Genomic DNA, 19,102 nt, shown 5'->3' with positions numbered 1-19,102 from the left:
AAAACACCACAAGGATTTGAGCTGCAAAACTTTCTGCAACCAAAAAGGAAAGAAAAAGAACCAGAGTTTTTCATAAACAGGTGTAATTGGTTTTATGAAATTGGTAAGCTAAAATTCAAGCAAATTTACAGCATATATTATATGCTGTATATAATATATATACACACACACACAAAACAAAAGAGGGGCAAAGTGAATTTTTTGTAGTACAATACAATTTTTATATATATATATATGAACATATATTTCTCTCATATAAAAAACATTCCAACCTCTTCTAAATCCCTGAAACCTTCTTGCTGGATTTAAGAAAACAAAGGATGAGATGGCTCCTCTTAAACTGAAGTATAAAACAAGTTCTTTAGAATTGCGAGATGCTTAGGTACAGGTAAGTTGAGTATTTCATGCCCATTGCCGTTTCTGAAATCTTCTGTAGACTTAATTCAGTCTCTAACCAGATGTTGAGTGGAGTGCCAAACATCTAATGCAGTGGTTTTCAAACTTTTTTTCTGGCAACCCAGTTGAAGAAAATTGTTGATGCCTGTGACCCAACAGAGCTGGGGATGAGGGGTTTGGGGTGTTGGGAGGGGCTCAGGGCTGGGGCAGAGAGTTGGGATGCAGGGGTGAGGGCTGTGGGGTGGGGCCAGGAATGAGGGGTCAGGGTGTGGGAGGGGGCTCTGGGCTGGGGCAGGGGGTTGGGATGCAGGAAGGGTCACGGCTCTGGGCTGGGGGTGCAGGCTCTGGGGCCAGGGATGAGGAGTTTGGGGAGCAGAAGGGGCTCTGGGTTTGGGGGGTGGGCTCAGGGCTGGGGCAGTGGATTGGGGTGTGGGCTTATCTCTGGTGGCTCCTGGTCAGCGGCGCAGAGGCAGGCTTCCCACCTGTCCTGGCATCGCGGACCGTGCTGCGCCCTGGAAGCGGCCAGCAGCAGGTCTGGCTTTTAGGTGGAAGCGCACAAACAGCGGCTCTCGCCCACAAGCATGCTCTCCCCCTCCCCCCCAGCTCCCATTGGCTGGTTTCCGGCCAATAGGCGTGTGGAGCCAGTGCTTGGGGTGGGGGCAGAGCGCGGAGCTCCGTGGCCCTCCTGTCTAGAAGCTGGACCTGTTGCTGGCCGCTTCCAGGGTGCAGTGCGGTGTCGGAACAGGTAGGCACTGGCCTGCCTTCGCTGGGCAGCACTGCTGATGGGACTTTTAACATCCCAGTCGACAGTGCTGACCAGAGTCGTTAGGGTCCCTGGGTGCTGAGCAAGGAGACCCAATGTCTTATATGCCACGACCCAGTACTGGGTCACGACCCAAACTTTAAAAAACACTGATCTAATGCAAGGAGGCTTATAGAAAATAATTTAAATTCGTAAATAAATCTCCCAAGCACAAAGTTCTTTATATTGTGTCTATTCAAACCATAATCCTTCAAAAAGTGCCTCAAAGTGAATAATATAATCTAGACAAACATCTAGTAGAAATTCTTCTTAACACAACAAATGGTCAGGAGGAGGGATTATGAGACTTCGCTCTGGTTCTTTCAGAGTTGTAGTCACCTTACATTAAAAGTTCTGCCCAGTCCTTTTACAGAAGCATTTTAAATTATTTTTTTCCCTGCTCTTGAAATCTGTTTGGAATCTATGTGCTGTTTATGGACCATCTCTACTGAACTGAGTTTTGGGAACAGTATGATTACTGAAGCATTTAAAGTTCTGCTCTGCATTTCTTTGGTATTATCTTCTATATATTTAATCATCACAATATAAAAGCCTCTTTTGGTTTAATCTAAGGGATTTGGTGCAGCAGATCTCACAGGTATGTCTACACTGTAATGTAAGGCCAGTGTTAGTGGGACTCAGGAACTGAGACCCTGGGTTTGCAAGCCCAGGGCTTGAGCATCCACACTGAATATTGACCCTAGGTTTAGAATTTCTGCACCTGGGCCTCCAGCGTCCACACTGCAGTCCACAGATCCTGTTCCACTCATAGCAATGTATATGGGCTGCACTACACAGCAAGATCCTCTTTAAATGGACAGCATTTGATTGAAGGTCTGTGAGATTGAAGGTCTGCGAGTGTTCTCTGGGATTTCAGGAATTGCAGCAGCAGCACCTCCATTAAATCAGTGTAAACTTGATGACCCAGTGATGTTGGAAGTACTACCCATTTACTACACCTGCCAGGAAACAATGTTCAATCTGTATCAAATTGGGGGCGGGGAAGTGCACTGAAGGGTTTGATACTGCTGCCTATAACTGCTCCCAAAGGCAAAACACTCTCTCATTGGCTTCAGGGAGAGAAGGACTAGGTCCCTAGTTGAAAACAGGAAAAAATGTTAAAATATACTCATTTAGGTAAGGCTTCTGAATGGGGTAATGCCCTTGAGATATTTCTATTTCAGCAACAACTGACAAGTTTTTCAGACAAAAGCTAGGGAGCTGGAATAGAAAGCATCTGGGTAACCTCCCCAGTGCTTGATTGCCAAAATGCACTAGATTTATTTAAAGTATATATTCTTCCCTCTAACCTATCAGAATCCCCCTGGTCTACAATGTCCAGATGATGTATGCAGATCCTATGGTGCTGTTGGCAGATCCCTAAAGAAAATCTGGAGTGAATGTTGGAGCTTGAAGGATGGTAGGATAATGTTAGACCATGTAAATACTATGTACACACTGGACTGCAGATTGGGATTTCTAACACCATAGTATTCCAATAAAATGAGATTTCTTACTTTAGTACTGACTTCTTGGTCTTCATTTGACATCTGAATTTTAAAAAGAAGCCTTGTCTCTATTTTCTGACATTCCAGAGCCCTCAGAAAAAATTCTGCATTCTCTCATTTCTGGCGATTTCCATATGAGCTTTTGTAGTGGCTGTGCCATCTAAATTCTGTCTAGATGTTCACCTGAACCATATATATTCACTGGACCAGACCTGAGGCTTGGAAGATAAACTGGGTTTACTTATCCATTTTTTAGGAAACAAGAAATCCACATTCTATAACAGATTCTTGTTTTCCCAAACTCCTAAATTAACAGTGGTTTGCATCAATGCCTCCTCAGCATATAGATGTGTGTGCAGCACATCCACTATATATAATATGAGGAGCTGCACATCTTACACACATTCTCTTCTTTCCAAGCTATTCAGTCTCTTCATCTTCTGGAGTTGGAGTGTCTGTAATAGATTGTCAAAGCAATAGGACTCTTGAATTTTAGTGTATTATGTCTAGACCAAGTGACATCTCATCTATTTCTCACCCAGTGCTAAGCCTCAATTTCAAATGTGAAAAATCCAGAGACCTGCTATCATTTGGGGTTTATTTTGGTACTATGAGCAACTTCAAAGGAACTTTTTCATGTAACTGACCTTCCAGAAAATGTTCCTTTCATAAAATTGATTAACCCAGCATCATATGAAATGCAACATTTTATTTTGTAGTCATCTTTTTATATTTATGGGTATGTCAAGACAGCAGTTGGGAGGTGAAAGGCTCAAGCTAGCACCTAAAAATAGCAGTGTAGCCACAGCCGCATGGGTGGTGGTTTGGGTTAGTTGCCTGAGTACGTATTTGAGGGGGTCAGACGGGATGATACTTCGGTGGCTAGCCTGAAGCGTCGTAGCCAGGCTGCTATTTTTAGGCACTAGCTTGAGCAGAGCTAGCACGTGTCTGTCTACCCACATTGGGAATCACAGTGTATACATACCCTGTGTGGTACCCAGCTGGTGTGTACGCATACCCTATGTAGGCAGTATTATTTATAGGGCTGTTAGCAGGTGGAAAGAGATTCTGACTGATTCTCTCCATTACTATTCTAATTCTTTGACAAGGCACTATACATTGTGCATTCAATTGCTGATCGAGATTGTTCCATCCAAAATGTTAAAAAGATTTTTAGTGGCCCTAAAAACTTCAGGAACCACTAATTCTAATTCTTCATCAAATAATTACATGATTTTCCAGATCTTATTTTGAACTTGAAAATCTGTATAATTTATATTTAAAAAATAGTGAAATGGCAGCTTTTAGTAATAGAAAAATATATATTTACAATCAATACTGTTATCTTAGAATTGCAGCTCTTCTCATTTCTTGAGCTCAACTAAAAGTGCTACACTACTTAAAAATCCACACTCTGTGCATGTATATGTCCACATGCAAGTACATAGGCAGGGGTTCCATTCCTGATACATAAAGAATCCCGACAAAACAAAGGGAACAGGTTTTTTCCTCATTTGTTTAGAAATTATGCTGTAGCATCCCCCCCACCTTTTTTTTTGCTTTTGTTTGTTTACAGTCAATTTCATGCATACATTCTCAGATATTTGTGCGGTGTGGTTCTTAATCAGCACGGAGGACCCCCATAAACAGAGTTATAATCCTCAAGGATGTCTGCAAAAGCAGCCCCAGAACCACCAAGGAATGGAAGCTCTTGCCAGTTTGTGTTTGTCCTCCTTGATCATTCTTTTGTTCTTAAAAAGAAAAAAAAGTAAAAATCACATTGATTTTACAAATTGCTAAAGGTTACCCAGTGCTGCACAATAAAGAGATCGGTAGTGAACATTCATCCATGCTTGATTATACTGCAGAACTAAAATGAGTACTGGTTTAAATTTAATCATAAACAATATGAACTGAAATTTGATCTCTAAAGAACAAAGACATACAAAGGCTTCGGACCAGCTGCGTTAAATACATAAGGTTGTAAAACATTCAATATTCAACTTTGCATGTGCGTGTTGACATGAAAGTGACACTGAGAACATGTGTCCACATACACACACAAAAAAACAACCAAACAAACCAGGCGGCCTAAAGAAATGTGCCTACTGCAATGGCCAGTGGTCCACGTGCTGCTCATACAGCATATATTTGTTAGGTGAGAAGTTATGTGCAGATAGATGCTACTTAAAAAAACCAAAAACAAACACTAATCCAGACCAGGAGAACAAGAAGAAGCAGTGTCCTGTGCTTAGCTTAAAGGGTTGGTAGTTTGCAGGAAGCATTTAAGTGAGCTGTCAACTCATGCTCAGTGTATATAAGCCATAAGGCATTACATGATTCTGTGCCCATATGAAACAGGGCTGCATTTATTGATTGTGCAATTCTCTGTAAAGGCTTCTACCACAAGTCTGTTCAGCATTATGTAGAAAGCCTCTTTCCCAAAGTGGTGGAAGTCATCAGCTCCATGCATTGCAATTGTGCTTAAGTGCACTGCACTCTTTTTGCATTAATGCTGCCGCCCCCATTAACTCTTTGAGATTTTTTAAAGTGATATATATCACATTAAAATACATGATCCTTATCCTTGCCTGATCCCTCTCTGATACAGATGAATCAGACAAAAGGATATTTCATCAGAAAGTTTAAAAACGTTTAAAAAGGCCACAAAAATATTCTATATATTACTGCACAATCAATGTAGGCTTCCACATACCACAAGGCTTGGCTCTGACAGATGCCAGAGAAATTTCACCCCCTTCAAATATGCGGTGTGTACACGGAGCTCGTTTCACTGACCTCATGCCTGCAGGACTGTTTGTTTGGTTTCCATGCATCTAGTCCAAGCATGCATATGCTATAAAAAGTGGCTATTTGTTTTCAAGACTGAAGTAAACTGATTTCTCACAGTTTTAACAAACAATGAAAAATGAAATATCAATCTATATAAAGAACACATGTAACTCTGCGCATTTATGTGCCAGGAAAGTAAAGGAAGGATTTGCAGATCTAGCATCAGGTAAAGTCTGGTAAGTAACGTAAACACTGTAATATACAGATTTTAAAAAATACATACAAGAATTGCACATATATCCATAGGAGAGAAGCACAGGCTCAAAACGTGGGCTGTATGTTTTCCACCACCCATCTCAGAATATTAAATATCACCTTTCATTTGCCCCCATTGTGTTCTTCGGAGGTATTTGAGACAATTGAGAACCTAGCAATACTGGGCAAAGAGACCATCTGTATGATTGTAAGCGTTCCATAGGAAAGGTCACTATCTCAGGGAAGGAAACCAGCAGCTGCCTCAAAAGGTGAAAAGTTCCTTCAGGTTGGACTTTTTTTTTTTTAACCTGTCACCTTAATACCCACCAGTGCCTCCTTACTCTAAAACAATACCTGCAATGATCTCTGAGCTATGTCAACAGCCATTCCATTTTTAGGGATTTTTAGGGTGTTGTCTGAAGCAGCTAGTACACTAGTAAACATTAGTTACTGATAGGAGATTTGTAGCCAAATACTGCTGTGGGGAAAATAGATCAGGTCACTGTTAATTACAGCTGCCAAACTTTAGAGGTCTCTCAGTAATTAAATAGCAGTGTTTGCCCCCTTGTTTTTCCCCCAGAGAAATACATTTGAAGTAAAACCATCTCCATGTGGCCTGTTAGAAATGTTTAGCGCTTGTCTGTGTAGGTATCTCCTGCCAACACACCAGCACTGCCAATTCAGTCCTGCTTTGCAATATGCCACAAGTGGCTAGCAAACCAAAATAAAACACAAAGAAGGAGGCTGCTATTTTGATACCTGATGCACAGCAGCAACTGAAGGAGGATTGGTTATGTAATTTCTGTTTATTTCAAGCCCAGGGTTTAGTGCCTTTTATGTGGGGGAGGGATGTTTCAGTTTTTCTTGGTATGTTATGTTGCTCTTGTTTAACACTGTTATATCTACAATACATGACTCTCTGGTCATATATACTGGTGGGAAGTTCTGCTTTTGCTTTTTAGTGGAGATACTACAGGTTGATAATCATAGGCTGATTAAGGCAGGATCCTTGGAATCCAGGACCCATGATCAGAAGGGATATGGACAGGTAGCAAGTTAGAGAAGGCAACAATATTGGACACTGATGATTGCTGCCTATTGGTTACTTGCTGGGATCAAAGGACTGCCCTATTTGGGAGGAAAATAAAAAATTTAAGAGTAGGAGTAAAATAAAAATCCACCTGAATGAGAAGACTAAGTGGATGAGCCTCAGCCTAGACTGAGAGGTAGAACCTTTCACCGGGGATGGAGCACAGGCAATATATTTGTGGTCAGGGGCTCTAAACTTTGGTGGATCATTTGATTCACATTTATGATGAATTCATCTCTGCTGATGGTCATAAATGGTCACTGCTTTTTCTGCAGATGCTACCACTAGAAATGGCAGGATCCATCCAGAAGAGATGGGGAATTCATCCTCTATAGTAATATAAAACTAGTGGTCTCCTTAAAATTTTTCTCTCCCCTTTTTCAATCTGTTGAAAAATTAACCCAACCTAGGAGGTATATAATCCAATTGCAATCATTGTACATTTGATTAAACAAGGAAAGCCTAGGAATTGAATAAAGTCTCCATCGTATCTTCAATAGGAGACAGTATTTCCAATTAGAACCTATTTGCGCAGGGGTGCTAGCTTTGAGATCTAGGCTGTTTTTTTCAGCAGACGTGCAAAGTGTGAACCCTAGAATAAAGAAGGTGGGAGCAGAATAGAGCAAGGAGTAGGGGGTTGAGGAAAAGCAACAGCTTGTACAAACTAGTGTTGCTGCATGATTTTCACAATGCGACTGAGTGAGTCTGTAGTGGCAAATGCCAGATATTGAGAACAAAGCCAGTCTTCAAGGCTGACTCCACGCTCCCTGTCCAAGGACTTCTCTGCAAACTTGATCATCAGCAGCGTCCGTTTGATGTCCAGCCAGTTCTGCAGCACAGCATCCTTCCGTAGTGGGCTGGAACATGAGCTCAGAGTGTGGAACAAATCCTCACGTGGACCCCATAACAAACACTGAAGGATTCCCTTGGCCTCAGAAATAAGGATTCTCTCTGAAGGATTGGGATTCAGCAGGCAGCTGGCGAGTTGCTGGAGCCCATAGGAATAGAGGGAACGGGAGGGGATCCTGGGGAGGTCAGCACGGGTATACTCCTTCTCCTTCAGCTCTGGATTCTCATCAAAGGGGTTGGGTAAGTGCAACATTTCATAGATGAGGATCCCAGTTTGGAACTCATCACACTTTTTGTATTGTGTAGCAGTGATGATCTCTGGGGCCAGGCGGGATTGGTCCCGTAGGACCTCTGGATCTACCATATGTCTCTTTTGCTTGGCCTGTGAGAAATTGCTCACAATTAGCCTGGCTGGGCAAGCTGCGTTGGGATTGGGCTCCACAGGCTCATAGTTCAAAAGGCCTCCCCTTGGTCTGTAGTGAACCAGCAGTAGGTTCTCCAAGCGCAGATCACAGTGTGTGATGTGATAGGGTTTCAGGTGCTCCAGGCCTGAACACAGCTGTAAGAGCAATAGACACACCTGCCTTTCATAGAAGTCTGGGTTATTTGCATGGCGTGCTGTGGACTCTTGCACAAAGTCAGCCACCGTTAGGTATGGTACCTCCCGTGTGATGACCACAACACGGCTGCGCTGCTTGCTGATGGTCCGCTCACTGCCTGAGTTGTCTTTCTGTGAAGCCTCCAAACAGGAAGCGGTTTCTTTGTTCTTTTGCTCATCTTCTACCTCTCCTTCCCTTTCATCTTCCTCCTCCACCTCAGGTGCATTGGGATCCTCCCATGGAAGGAGGCGAACAGGTACATCAGCTAAGAAATGGCCACAGTCCTGTTGGATGTTAAAGTTAATAGCCAGACTCTGTCTGATAGCCAAGCTGTGGTAATACTGTTGGGATTCTTTAGCTTTGCTCTTACAAATCTGTTGGCAGAAAAGAGCACAAAACCAAAGTCAATTATTATAACTTTTCATTTGTAAATGTTTTTTTTCTTTTTAAATGTGCACCTGGCTGCCTGCTGCCAACCCCACCCCAAATACTAGAAATTAGGGAGAGTGAGGCTTAAAAACCCTCACCTCTGCCCTTTGGGAGCACACTTTGAAACTCATATATGTTTTTATGCATCTTACATTGATTGCTTTTTGGAGTGTAAGCTAAGGACTCTGGACTTCAATTTATTAATTTTTGGAATATACCATGAGGTAGTAAATAATGACACAGCCCACTGGAGATTTTATTTGATATATTTCTCATAGAATCATAGAACTGGAAGGGACCTCGAGAAGTCATCTAGTCCAGTCCCCTGCACTCGTGGCAGGACTAAGTATTCTAGACCATTTCTGACAGGTGTTTGTCTAACCTGCTCTTAAAAATTTCCAATGAGAGAGAATCCACAATCTCCTCAGGCAATTTATTCCAGTGCTTAGCCACCCTGACAAGAAGTTTTTCCTAATGTCCAACCTAACCTTCCCTTGCTGCAATTTAAACCCATTGCTTCTTGTCCTATCCTCAGAGGTTAAGAAAAACAATTTTTCTTCCTCCTCCTTGTAACAACTTTTTACATACTTGAAAACTGTTATCATGTCCCCTCTAAGTCTTCTCTTTTCCAGACTAAACAAACCCAATTTTTTCAATCTTCCCTCATAGGTCATGTTTTCTAGACCTTTAATCATTTTTGTTGCTATTCTCTGTACTCTCTCCAATTTGTCCACATCCTTCGTGAAATGTACTCCAGTACTCCAGTTGAGGCCGAATCAGTGCAGGGTAGAGCGGAAGAATTACTTCTCGTGTCTCGCTTACAACACTTCTGCTAATACATGTACTCCTAAGTTACTTTTCAGGAATGACCTTGGAAGATAATCTTATTTTTTTCCTACCTCTCTCTTTAGTTTATATAATCATCAGAAAGAAGACATACGTAGAAAAGAATGTATGGTATCAGCTTTTGTAACACCCAGCAGTGATGGGGAAGTGCAAAGGCCTTCCTTTACTCTCCCATCATCATCTCACAGTTGATAGCCACCTTGGCCACAGCAGCCATAGGGACTGTTCAAACTGTTGATAAATTGTCCTCTGCTCATTCTATCCCTCCGTCTTCTAATATATCATTCAGTACAATTATGTCTGCCATTCGAGCATTACAATCCCATTTCAATCAATTCAATGGTAAATTGGATTGGTAGTCTCTAAAATTACTTCTTCAGAAGAGAACGTCTAAAAAGTAATAAATTAAAAACTTTGGCTCCCAATTCTATAAACATTTATGCATGAGAGTAACTTATAATTATATAATTTCACGTAATGTTTGGATATTGATTCTTTCTGAGCAGTTAGATGGCTCAGATCTCGTTCATAAACTTTCTTTATTGTTTCAAACAATTTTGTGAAGAAAATTTCAATAATCTTTGCAGATTACTAAAACTTTCTAAATTACATTTGAATTTCTCCTCCAGCTGCTGCTTTGTGTAAAACATTGAGAGTTACTTTCACTTCACTAACTGATAGAGATAAAGCATGTTTGAACAATGCAGAAATAAAGGAAATGTTACATTTTGCCTGATATAGTTCAAGTACACAAATGTTCAGAAAGAAATGGTTGATGTTTAAATCTGAGTTATTAACATCATTTAGGGTTGCCAGGTGTCTGGTTTTCGACTGGAACGCCTGGTCAAAAAGGGACCCTGGTGGCTCCGGTCAACACTGCTGCTCAGGGTGCAAAACGTCCGGTCGGTAGCGTGTCGGAGCTAAGGCAGGCTGCCTGCCTGCCCTGGCTCCGTGCGGCTCCCAGAAGCGGCCAGCATGTCCGGCTCCTAGACACAGGGGCGGCCACGGAGGGTCCGTGCATTGCCCTTGCCCCGAGTGCCGGGTCCGCAGCTCCCATTGGCCGAGAACTGCAGCCATTGGGCACTGCGGGGGCAGCACCTGCAGGCATGAGCAGTGCGCAGAGCCCCCTGGCCCCTCCACCTAGGAGCTGGACATGCTGGCTGCTTCCGGGAACCACCTGAGGTAAGTGCTGCCTGGAGCCCGCACCCCCTCCAGCACCCCAATCACCTGCCCCAGGTCGGATCTCCCTCCCACACGCTAACTCCCTCCCGGAACCCGCACCCTATACCCCCTCCCATGCCCCAGCCCTGAGCCCCCTTCTGCACCCAAACTCCCTCCCAGAGCCTGCACCCCGCACCCTCTCTGGCACCTGAACCCCCCTGACCTAGCCCTGAGCCCCCTCTCGCACCCAAAATCCCTCCTGTAGCCTGCACCCTTGCCTACTTATCCCTGGCCCCAACCCAGAGCCTGCACCCCAGCCTGAGCGCTCACCCCCTCCTGCACCCCAATCTCCTGCCTCAGCCGAGTGAAAGAAGGTGGGGGAGAGTGAGTGATGGAGGAGGGGGGTTGAGTGATCAGGGGGCGGGGCCCCAGAGAAGGGGGCGTGGCCTCGGGGAGGGACAATGGGCACAGTAAGGGTGTTTGGTTTTGTGCAATTAGGAAGTTGGCAACCCTAATATCATATATTATTTGCATTTCAGTAGCAGCCTCATTGTACGAGGCAAACATGTAAAAAAGAGACAATCCCTGTCTTAAAGGACTTACTATTTTTAAGATTCTGGTCCTGCACAGACTTACGCATATTAACTTTACACACTAAGAGTGGTTCCATTGACTTCAATGGGACTTCTCACTGTGTGTAAAGTTAAGCACATACCTAATTCTCTGCAGGATTGGGACCTAAGTGATCAGCTGGTATAACTACAGCAGTACTTTCTATGTGCAAAGCTTAGATTGAGGGAAGACAGGAAGAGGTTGCTTTTTGGATTTTGATGACGCTAAAGCTTGGCTTAACTCATGTCTGAACAATGTGAAGGAAGAACAGAGTGATTAGGGGATAGATGGGTCAGGGGACAATTATGGCACAGTATTCTTTCTGATTTTCAGTAAAATGTTTTGATATGTTGTAGCATTTTTCTGTATATTAATTCATATGAATGTGTGCTATCATGTATTTCTTGCAGTTTCTTTCAATTTTTGGGAGTATTTGGTAGCTGTCTGTTTTTTCTAATATAGAATCCAAAATCATTTAAGGACTTATACTTGACAAACTGTAATTTGGAGGGTGTGGGAGAGATCATTATTTCTTTGGAATTTTGTCTTTACTATTTGTTAATCACTATGATTTTATTGATGATGTGATTGAAAATGATAAATAAATGGAAAAAGTGGATCCTTAGATTGATACTGTGTGCTGAGTATGTGAGTTTAGTGCTTGAGCGACAGCAATGCTCTTTACATTAGGAAAGAAAACTGGGGTGTTATTAGAAAATCCATTTCAAACAGCTTCATGTTAGACTGTGGTCCCTTCATGCCTTTCAACAGCAGCTCTGTAATGCTACCACACTATCTCTGAAAACAAGCATCTTTGAGGTCTGTGCCATTATCATCAGGATTTTTTTTAGTTCATGTTAGGAGTTGGTGGTGGCTCTGCACATTTTGGGAAGTTATAAATGCCTGTAATGAAGGCAAAGGATACCCCATCAATTGTATTCTCTCTGTAGAGACTCACTGATATTCTACTTGTTTAACAGATAAATAGTTGAACACTTAGGCCTACATTGTGTCTCTACATCCTCTCCCCACAGTAGAGGCACACTACTATGGAAGGAGATCTTAGAGACAGACACAAAGGCTCTGGGCGTGCAGGCCAGAGCAGTGGCTGTTATGCCTTTTACAGGATACAGTGTGTGCAGCTTCCTGTGCCAGTCTAGTTCTGATGGTTAGTACAGAGGGAAAGTGCTGAACTTGCCTCTCGATATGCACTTTAAGAAGGCTAGTTCAATAGCTATGCATAATAATTACATGCCAGGAGTCCAGGGCTCTGACTAGCTTCCCTTCAGCTATTGTGCAAGGCTAGTCAGACTGGCCCTTAATTAAAAAAAAAGTATGTTTTTCATCTTTTATGTGTTTACACTATTAGCCACTGTAAATTACTGGGAGATTAAGTCCTCTGTGCTTGCCGATCAGAAAAGTGCACTGTCAGATAATCATATGCAATTAGACATGCTAGGTGATTACATTTTTGATTCAATCCTCCTCCCTCTGATTCTGTGAATGTTCCAATACATCACAAATACCTGAGCCTCCCAAAACACAGACACACTGGAGTTTAAATTGCCTGTTTATCACTGTCATGTACAGGCAAAGCAAATTTACAAAATGCATTTTCTAGTCAATTTTATTTAAAAAGGAAAATGCACCACTTTCAGGAGCGAATGCTGATTGTTACTATATCTGAGCACTGGCTCTTCGTAATTTACACTCACAATGCATTTTTTAATGGTTGGAGAAGAGTGAGCTAACCCTAACCTCACCAATAGAATATCCCCCAAAGTCTTTTAAAAATACAGAAAGTGATAGTAGCTACGTGGCCCTGACCCTGCAAACATGCATGAAGTGAAATGTGTCAGCTGAAAGTCTTGGAGACTTAAGTCCCCTGCTTCATAAAAGAATTGGTACAGCATAGGCAGCAAAAGGGGAGGCTTGCTGCACACCATACCACCAGTGTGTCTCAAACGTCATCTGGAAAAACATTTTGAAGGTGTGTGAGGGTAGTTCAGGTTCCACACCAGTTAAGTCTTTGGCCTCTTTCTTGGGATGGGCAGCAAGGGTGGCAATTCATTCCAGTTGGGGTGATGTTTCTCTATGACATGAGATACTTATCTAAAAAATAAAGTGGTGTGTCCCTTTTCTATCCAAAAGTGCTCCTCAGTTTCCATACTGAGTGCTATGCATGGCATCTCCCTTCATTTTCTATTTCCATTCCATGCTTTGATATTTGTAACCTGGTTTGTGTTTCTGCTCTCATGACGATAGATGAACACCTAACTTTACCCATGCTAAAAATAGCAACTTGTTAGTCCTGTTCAGTGACCGATTGTCATTAAACAATTGGAAGAAAGGATGTATTGTTTTCAGAGTGAGTTGGGAGTAGTAAATTCATTAACTCCACCAAGCCAATGAAATTTACCACTAGTCTGACAAGTTGTGCTGTAAAACCAGTGTTACCAGGCGTGTGTGGGTACGAATTTTATTTAATTTATTTATTTATTGCCTTTAACACCAATAACGAATATTCTCTTGTGTTAGGAAAAAGGTTTATAATTAATAATCATAATCAAAGGAGAGGAACTCTGAATTTAGATCCTGACATTTACAGTAGATTATGCATAGATTAAGGCTCAAGTTCAGGGGTTCTCAAACTGGGGGTCAGGACCCCTCAGGGGGTCGTGAGGTTATTACATGGAGGGTCGCGAGCTGTCAGCCTCCACCCTAAACCCCACTTTGCCTCCAGCATTTATAATGGTGTTAAATGTACAAAAAAGTATTTTTAATTTATAAGCGGGGGTTGCACTCAGAGGCTTGCTATGTGAAAGGGGTTACCAGTACAAAAGTTTGAGAACCACTGCTCAAGATGATCTATGCAGAACAAAACATCACTCCAAGTCATCTGAGCTGCTTTACAAGGAAGTGGTGTTTCTATGTATTTAACCCAAGTGGCACTGTATTTTCCTCCTAATCACACCATCTGTGACTTTCAGAAGAGCAATAGAATGAAGGGTGGTTTTGGTACAGGATGGTTTGTGTGTGTGTTCGGTAACACAGAGTTCATAATCCATTTACTTCACCCAAAGAGTTACAGTTAAATAGATAGATCTCTCCAGATCTCCACATTCCGATTTCTCATATGATAGGTGTCTCATTAATCTTGATTATTATGATAACAATCTTATGATGTTAATTTAGATGGGAGTATTAAATTCTAGGAAGTAATTACTGTGCTCATGCAGCAGACATTTTTCAAATATTAATAACTTGGGTTTTTTTTAATATCAAAATGATGTAGCCCAAATTGTAAACTAGTCACCCAAAAAGTGTTTCATTTTAAAAGTCAAACTTATTTTTTGTAAGAAAAGTACAAAATAGCATCTGTAAATAACTCCTGTACCACATTTTATTTCACCCAAAGAGTCTTGGGATGATACTCAATGCCTCCTAACTAGCTCACAGTGATGCTACTTCAAGCAAAGGTGAGCTGGGGCGCATTTACTTTTGAATCCATCTATGCTTCTCTATTTGATGGCACAGAAGGATTGTTAAATAGCAATATGAGGGTTTCTTTTTTTCCCCACCCCATAAGAGCCCAGAAGCAAGGGATCAAGCCCTAACTCCTGAACTCCAATACCTCATATTACACTGCTAGGCAGCCCTTTTCCCTCTCCTCCCCGCATCTGCCTTTTTTTTCTTTTTTTAAACAGCCAAACTATTTTTGAAATTTTGATTCGGAAGTTTTTATGGATCTAATTTTCAAAAGTGCTGAGCATCTACTACTCCAATGGAAGATGTTAGTGTGCCAAACCTCTCAATTTTTTTTTTTTAAATTACTACCAAGCTTAGAACAGCAGCAGCTCAGGCAACATAATCTGCACAAACTATTAACCTCTGAAAATACGGGCTTTAAAATTAGAGTTGGTCCTGAGGTGTAAAGTTCCAATCCAGCTCCAATCTTTCCCCAAATTTGGTGTGTAGGTGTGCATAAATGTTTGGAGTGTTTGGATCTGTTTTTGTTTTGATTTATTCTTAGGGGGTGGAACAGGGAGGGGAGATCACGGCCACTGGGGAAATCTGGATCCAAATATAGATCCAAACTTCCAAGTTCAAGAGTTTTTTAGATCTGAGGTTTTATTTCAGGCTACCATTGTTATTTAGAATGAAATATTACACACTCTCCTGTACAACAACACTATAGGTTACTGTTATAGCAATGAAATATATAGTTAAGACTAAATCCTGTAACCATTGTAATCAATGACAAAATGATGAATGACTCCCCTTAATATTTTGTTAAAGATGACAACCAATCACTTTTAATGAAACTTCAAAATATAATGACACTTTTGAGACTAAGTGGCACTACTGGGAGAAAACATCAGGAAAAATTCTCACAAGGTCCTTGTTCTATAAGGAGAAAATGACATGTATGTATATGTGACATGTACAAAAGGCAGGGGGAGAACTCAGATCTGATTAGAGATGAGTTGTCTGCTCCTGGTCTTTGTTTACAAACAAAATAATGTGAAAACTGAAAGAGGCAGCTGGTTAAACTGCTGACAATAGACAAATACTAAGATTTGTTCAATATATACTGGCTGTGTAATTGACAAAAAGAAATGAAAAGCCAGACTGTCTCCCCACAGCACTCAAAGATGAGAGTCTGAAGACAAATCAGTCACATGTCTGAATTCATAAAGCAGATGCATTTAAGAGAAGGTCTGAATTGAAACCAGCAAAAATTTGGCATTCAGAGGAGTGTCTAATTGCTCTTCAGACACCCACCCCCAAGCTCCAAGAGACAGAGTCATGAATCTGGACAAGTGCTCAAGTTTTAGATAGGGCAGGTCAGATTCCCTCAGTACTAACAAATATTTTGTCAAAAAAAGGAAAATTCAGTGAAATCAGCAGAGACACATTAAGTTTTCCTGTCCGTAGGCAGTTTAACGAACATAAAGTATATTTACAGGCATCCACTGTAGTACTTGCAGTTAGAAAAGATTGCTGATGTGAACCAGGCCCTCACAGGGTCTCATCATCTTCCATGTGGAAGTTTCTATTCAAACCTTCACTGCGAGCTTCCATTTAGGAATCGAGGATTCTAATCTCTTATGTAGCTAATGACTACTGGTCTCCATACTTCAATGACCACAATGACATTATAAGGCATTTTATATATGGAATAATCATCCCCAAGTATTACCTAAAATTTTAAAACAGTATGTGGGAATTTCACTGTGTGAGTCACATTAGCATTAATGAGAGTCATACAACTAAATACCTATGTACCACTTTTAAAGGGTTTAGAGAACAGCAGTTATGGTCTGTAAAATCTGATGTAGATATTAAGGGTTCTAGACCGCCCACCATTAACTGCCAAAGATGTTAGAGGGGCAGCTTCTTCTTTATTAGGGACAATTAGTCCTATGTCACTGTTAAGAGTAAATAAACAAAGCCATGCCCCGTGCAGGATTTCCCAAGCCCTACTCTGTCCTTCCATTGTCACAGGCCAGCTTATAGTAGAAATCTTGCTGCCTTTTTACCCACGTGCTACTCTGAATCTTTGTTACAGGGTCCAATAAGGGAAAAAGATGGATCCTGATTTATTAATTGATCAAAGGCAAGCACTGAAAGAAGCTAAGATGATAGGCATTTAGTATCTGGTCCAATGAAGCATCAGTAGTTGAACTATGAAGGCATGATAAGTGATAATGCACTTGATGGAAAAAACTATTATTACCCTGTTCCGTAATAACTGTGGCTCTTCAAGATGTGTTGCATATGTCCATTACGCTCTTGGTGTTGGTGTGCCCAGCCCTTGGAAACTTTTTACCTCAGCAGTACCCATTGAGCAGCTCAGCTCCTTCTGCTGCTGCACACCATAGCATGCAGGTAAAAAGGGCAGTGCTGCCCCAGCCCCACTCTATTCCTTCTTGCCGTAACTCCAATGAAGAGAGGTAGGAGGGCAGGTTGTGGAATGAAGGCATGCAACACATCTCAAATAACAACAACAGTCACGGAACAGGTTAGTAACAGTTTTTTCTTCTTTGAGTGATTGCACATGTGCATTCCACTCTTGGTGACTCACAAGCCATAAGACTGTGATCCTGTAGGCAGGATCAGAGTCTATTTCAATAAAGATTGGAGAACAACTCAACCCACTCTAGCATAGTCTCTTGAGATTGAGCCACAGCACAGAGGGAGGCAAACATGTGGACCAAGGACCAGGCTGCCACTCTACAAATGTCTGCAATGGGAATTTGTACCAGAAAGACCATCCTTGCCAATTGTGACCTTGTCAAATGAGCTTTGACTGTGTCAGGTGGGGCAACATTACCTAAGTCACAGTACATGTATATGCAGGATGTGATCCAGGAAGAAATTCTCTGGGTGGAGAGTGATTGATCTTATTCTGTCTGCCATTGCTATGAACAGCTGGAAGGATTTATGAAAGTGACTGGTTCTGCCCAGCTAAAATGCCAAGTCTCTTCTGATGTCCAAGGTATGCAAACGCTCTTCCTCCCTGATCGTACATGGTTTTGGGTAGAAATACAAGCAAATAAATTAGCTTGTTGATTTGGAAAGAGGAAATCACCTTTTGGACAAACTTCAGATGAGGACTCAGGTAAACCCTGTCCTTAAAAAAAGATCGTATCTGGAGGTCCTGACATTAACTGCCTAGGGACGTTGTGGAATCTTCATCATTGGAGATTTTTAAGAGCAGGTTAGACAAACACCTATCAGGGATGGTCTAGATAATACTTAGTTCTGCCTTGAGTAAAGGGGACTGGACTAGAAGACCTCTTGAGGTCCCTTCCAGTCCTACAATTCTAGGATTAGCTTCCCTACTCTTCTGGCCGAGGCAATGGCCACCAAAAATGCCACCTTCATTGATAGATACAGCAGCGAGGAGGTAGCCGAAGGTTCAAACAGGGAACCTATACATCTTGACAATACTAAGTTTAGATCTAGGAAAGGGATAATAGAAGCTAGGGTGACCATGCAAAACTTTATACTTTTTAAGAATTTTTTGAGATGATGCAGGTCTAAAATTGGTTTGTGACACACTTTTGCTTTTGGGTTTAGGAGATGTTGGAAATAAAACCCCTTCCCTCTGAGAGCACATAGAACCTCTTCTACGGTCCCCACGCTAAGGAGCAACAAACTTCCTGGATAAGGAGTTTCTTGTGAGAGTGTTCCTGAAGAGGAATAGGAAGGGAGAATGGCAGTGAGGGGCAGAAGCAAACTGGAGAGTATATCCACTTCAACAGTGCTTGAGACCCACTGGTCTGATGTAATCTGGCACCAAGAACTGTGGAAGTGGAACAGACAGTTTGCAAAGAGATATGGAGACTAATATGTTGACTTCAACTGGCCCAAAATTGCCTGCTTTGCAGTTCCTGAGTGTCTTGAGGGGCCTGGAGCCAGAGGTGAAACAGCAGGAGGGTAGGTCTACACCTCTAACCCCTGGACCCCTTTTTTGATAGGCCCTGCTGAGGAGGAGTGGGATATCAGTGTGTCTACTGTGACCGATACAGTTTCAGGACTGGGGCAGGTGTGTACACACCTAAGGACTTCAGGATGGCTCTAGAGTCTGTAAGTCCGTTAAGCTTGCTGTCTGTCTGGTCAGAGAATAGAGAAGGACCCTCAAATGGCAAGTACTTGATAGTACAAGCCAGGATGATCCTCACATGTCCACTGCAGCGGCTGTGGTTCTAGCTGCCTAGTCTGCTGTGTCCAATGCTGCCTGCAGTGAAGTTCT

General features: G+C 42.0%; 1 protein-coding gene across 5 annotated transcripts in view; it reads right to left on the bottom strand.

Moving 5' to 3' along the window:
- Positions 1 to 683: 683 nt before the first annotated feature.
- The window catches only part of PEAK1 (pseudopodium enriched atypical kinase 1), a 219,189-nt gene continuing 200,770 nt past the window's right edge, over positions 684 to 19,102 (bottom strand). For 4 of the 5 annotated variants that reach the window (XM_074966046.1, XM_074966045.1, XM_074966044.1 and 1 more), the window contains one exon: positions 684 to 8,666. In XM_074966046.1, the coding sequence (XP_074822147.1) occupies positions 7,509 to 8,666 (1,158 nt within the window). In that variant the 3' untranslated portion in view covers positions 684 to 7,508. The remainder of the gene's footprint in view (positions 8,667 to 19,102) is intronic. The other variant, XR_012641265.1, reaches the window with a different exon arrangement.

This window comes from Natator depressus, chromosome 10, assembly GCF_965152275.1.
Source record: "Natator depressus isolate rNatDep1 chromosome 10, rNatDep2.hap1, whole genome shotgun sequence".
Taxonomy (NCBI): domain Eukaryota; kingdom Metazoa; phylum Chordata; order Testudines; family Cheloniidae; genus Natator; species Natator depressus.
Note: the sequence above shows the minus strand (reverse complement) of the source record. Positions and strands in the feature narration are given on the sequence as shown.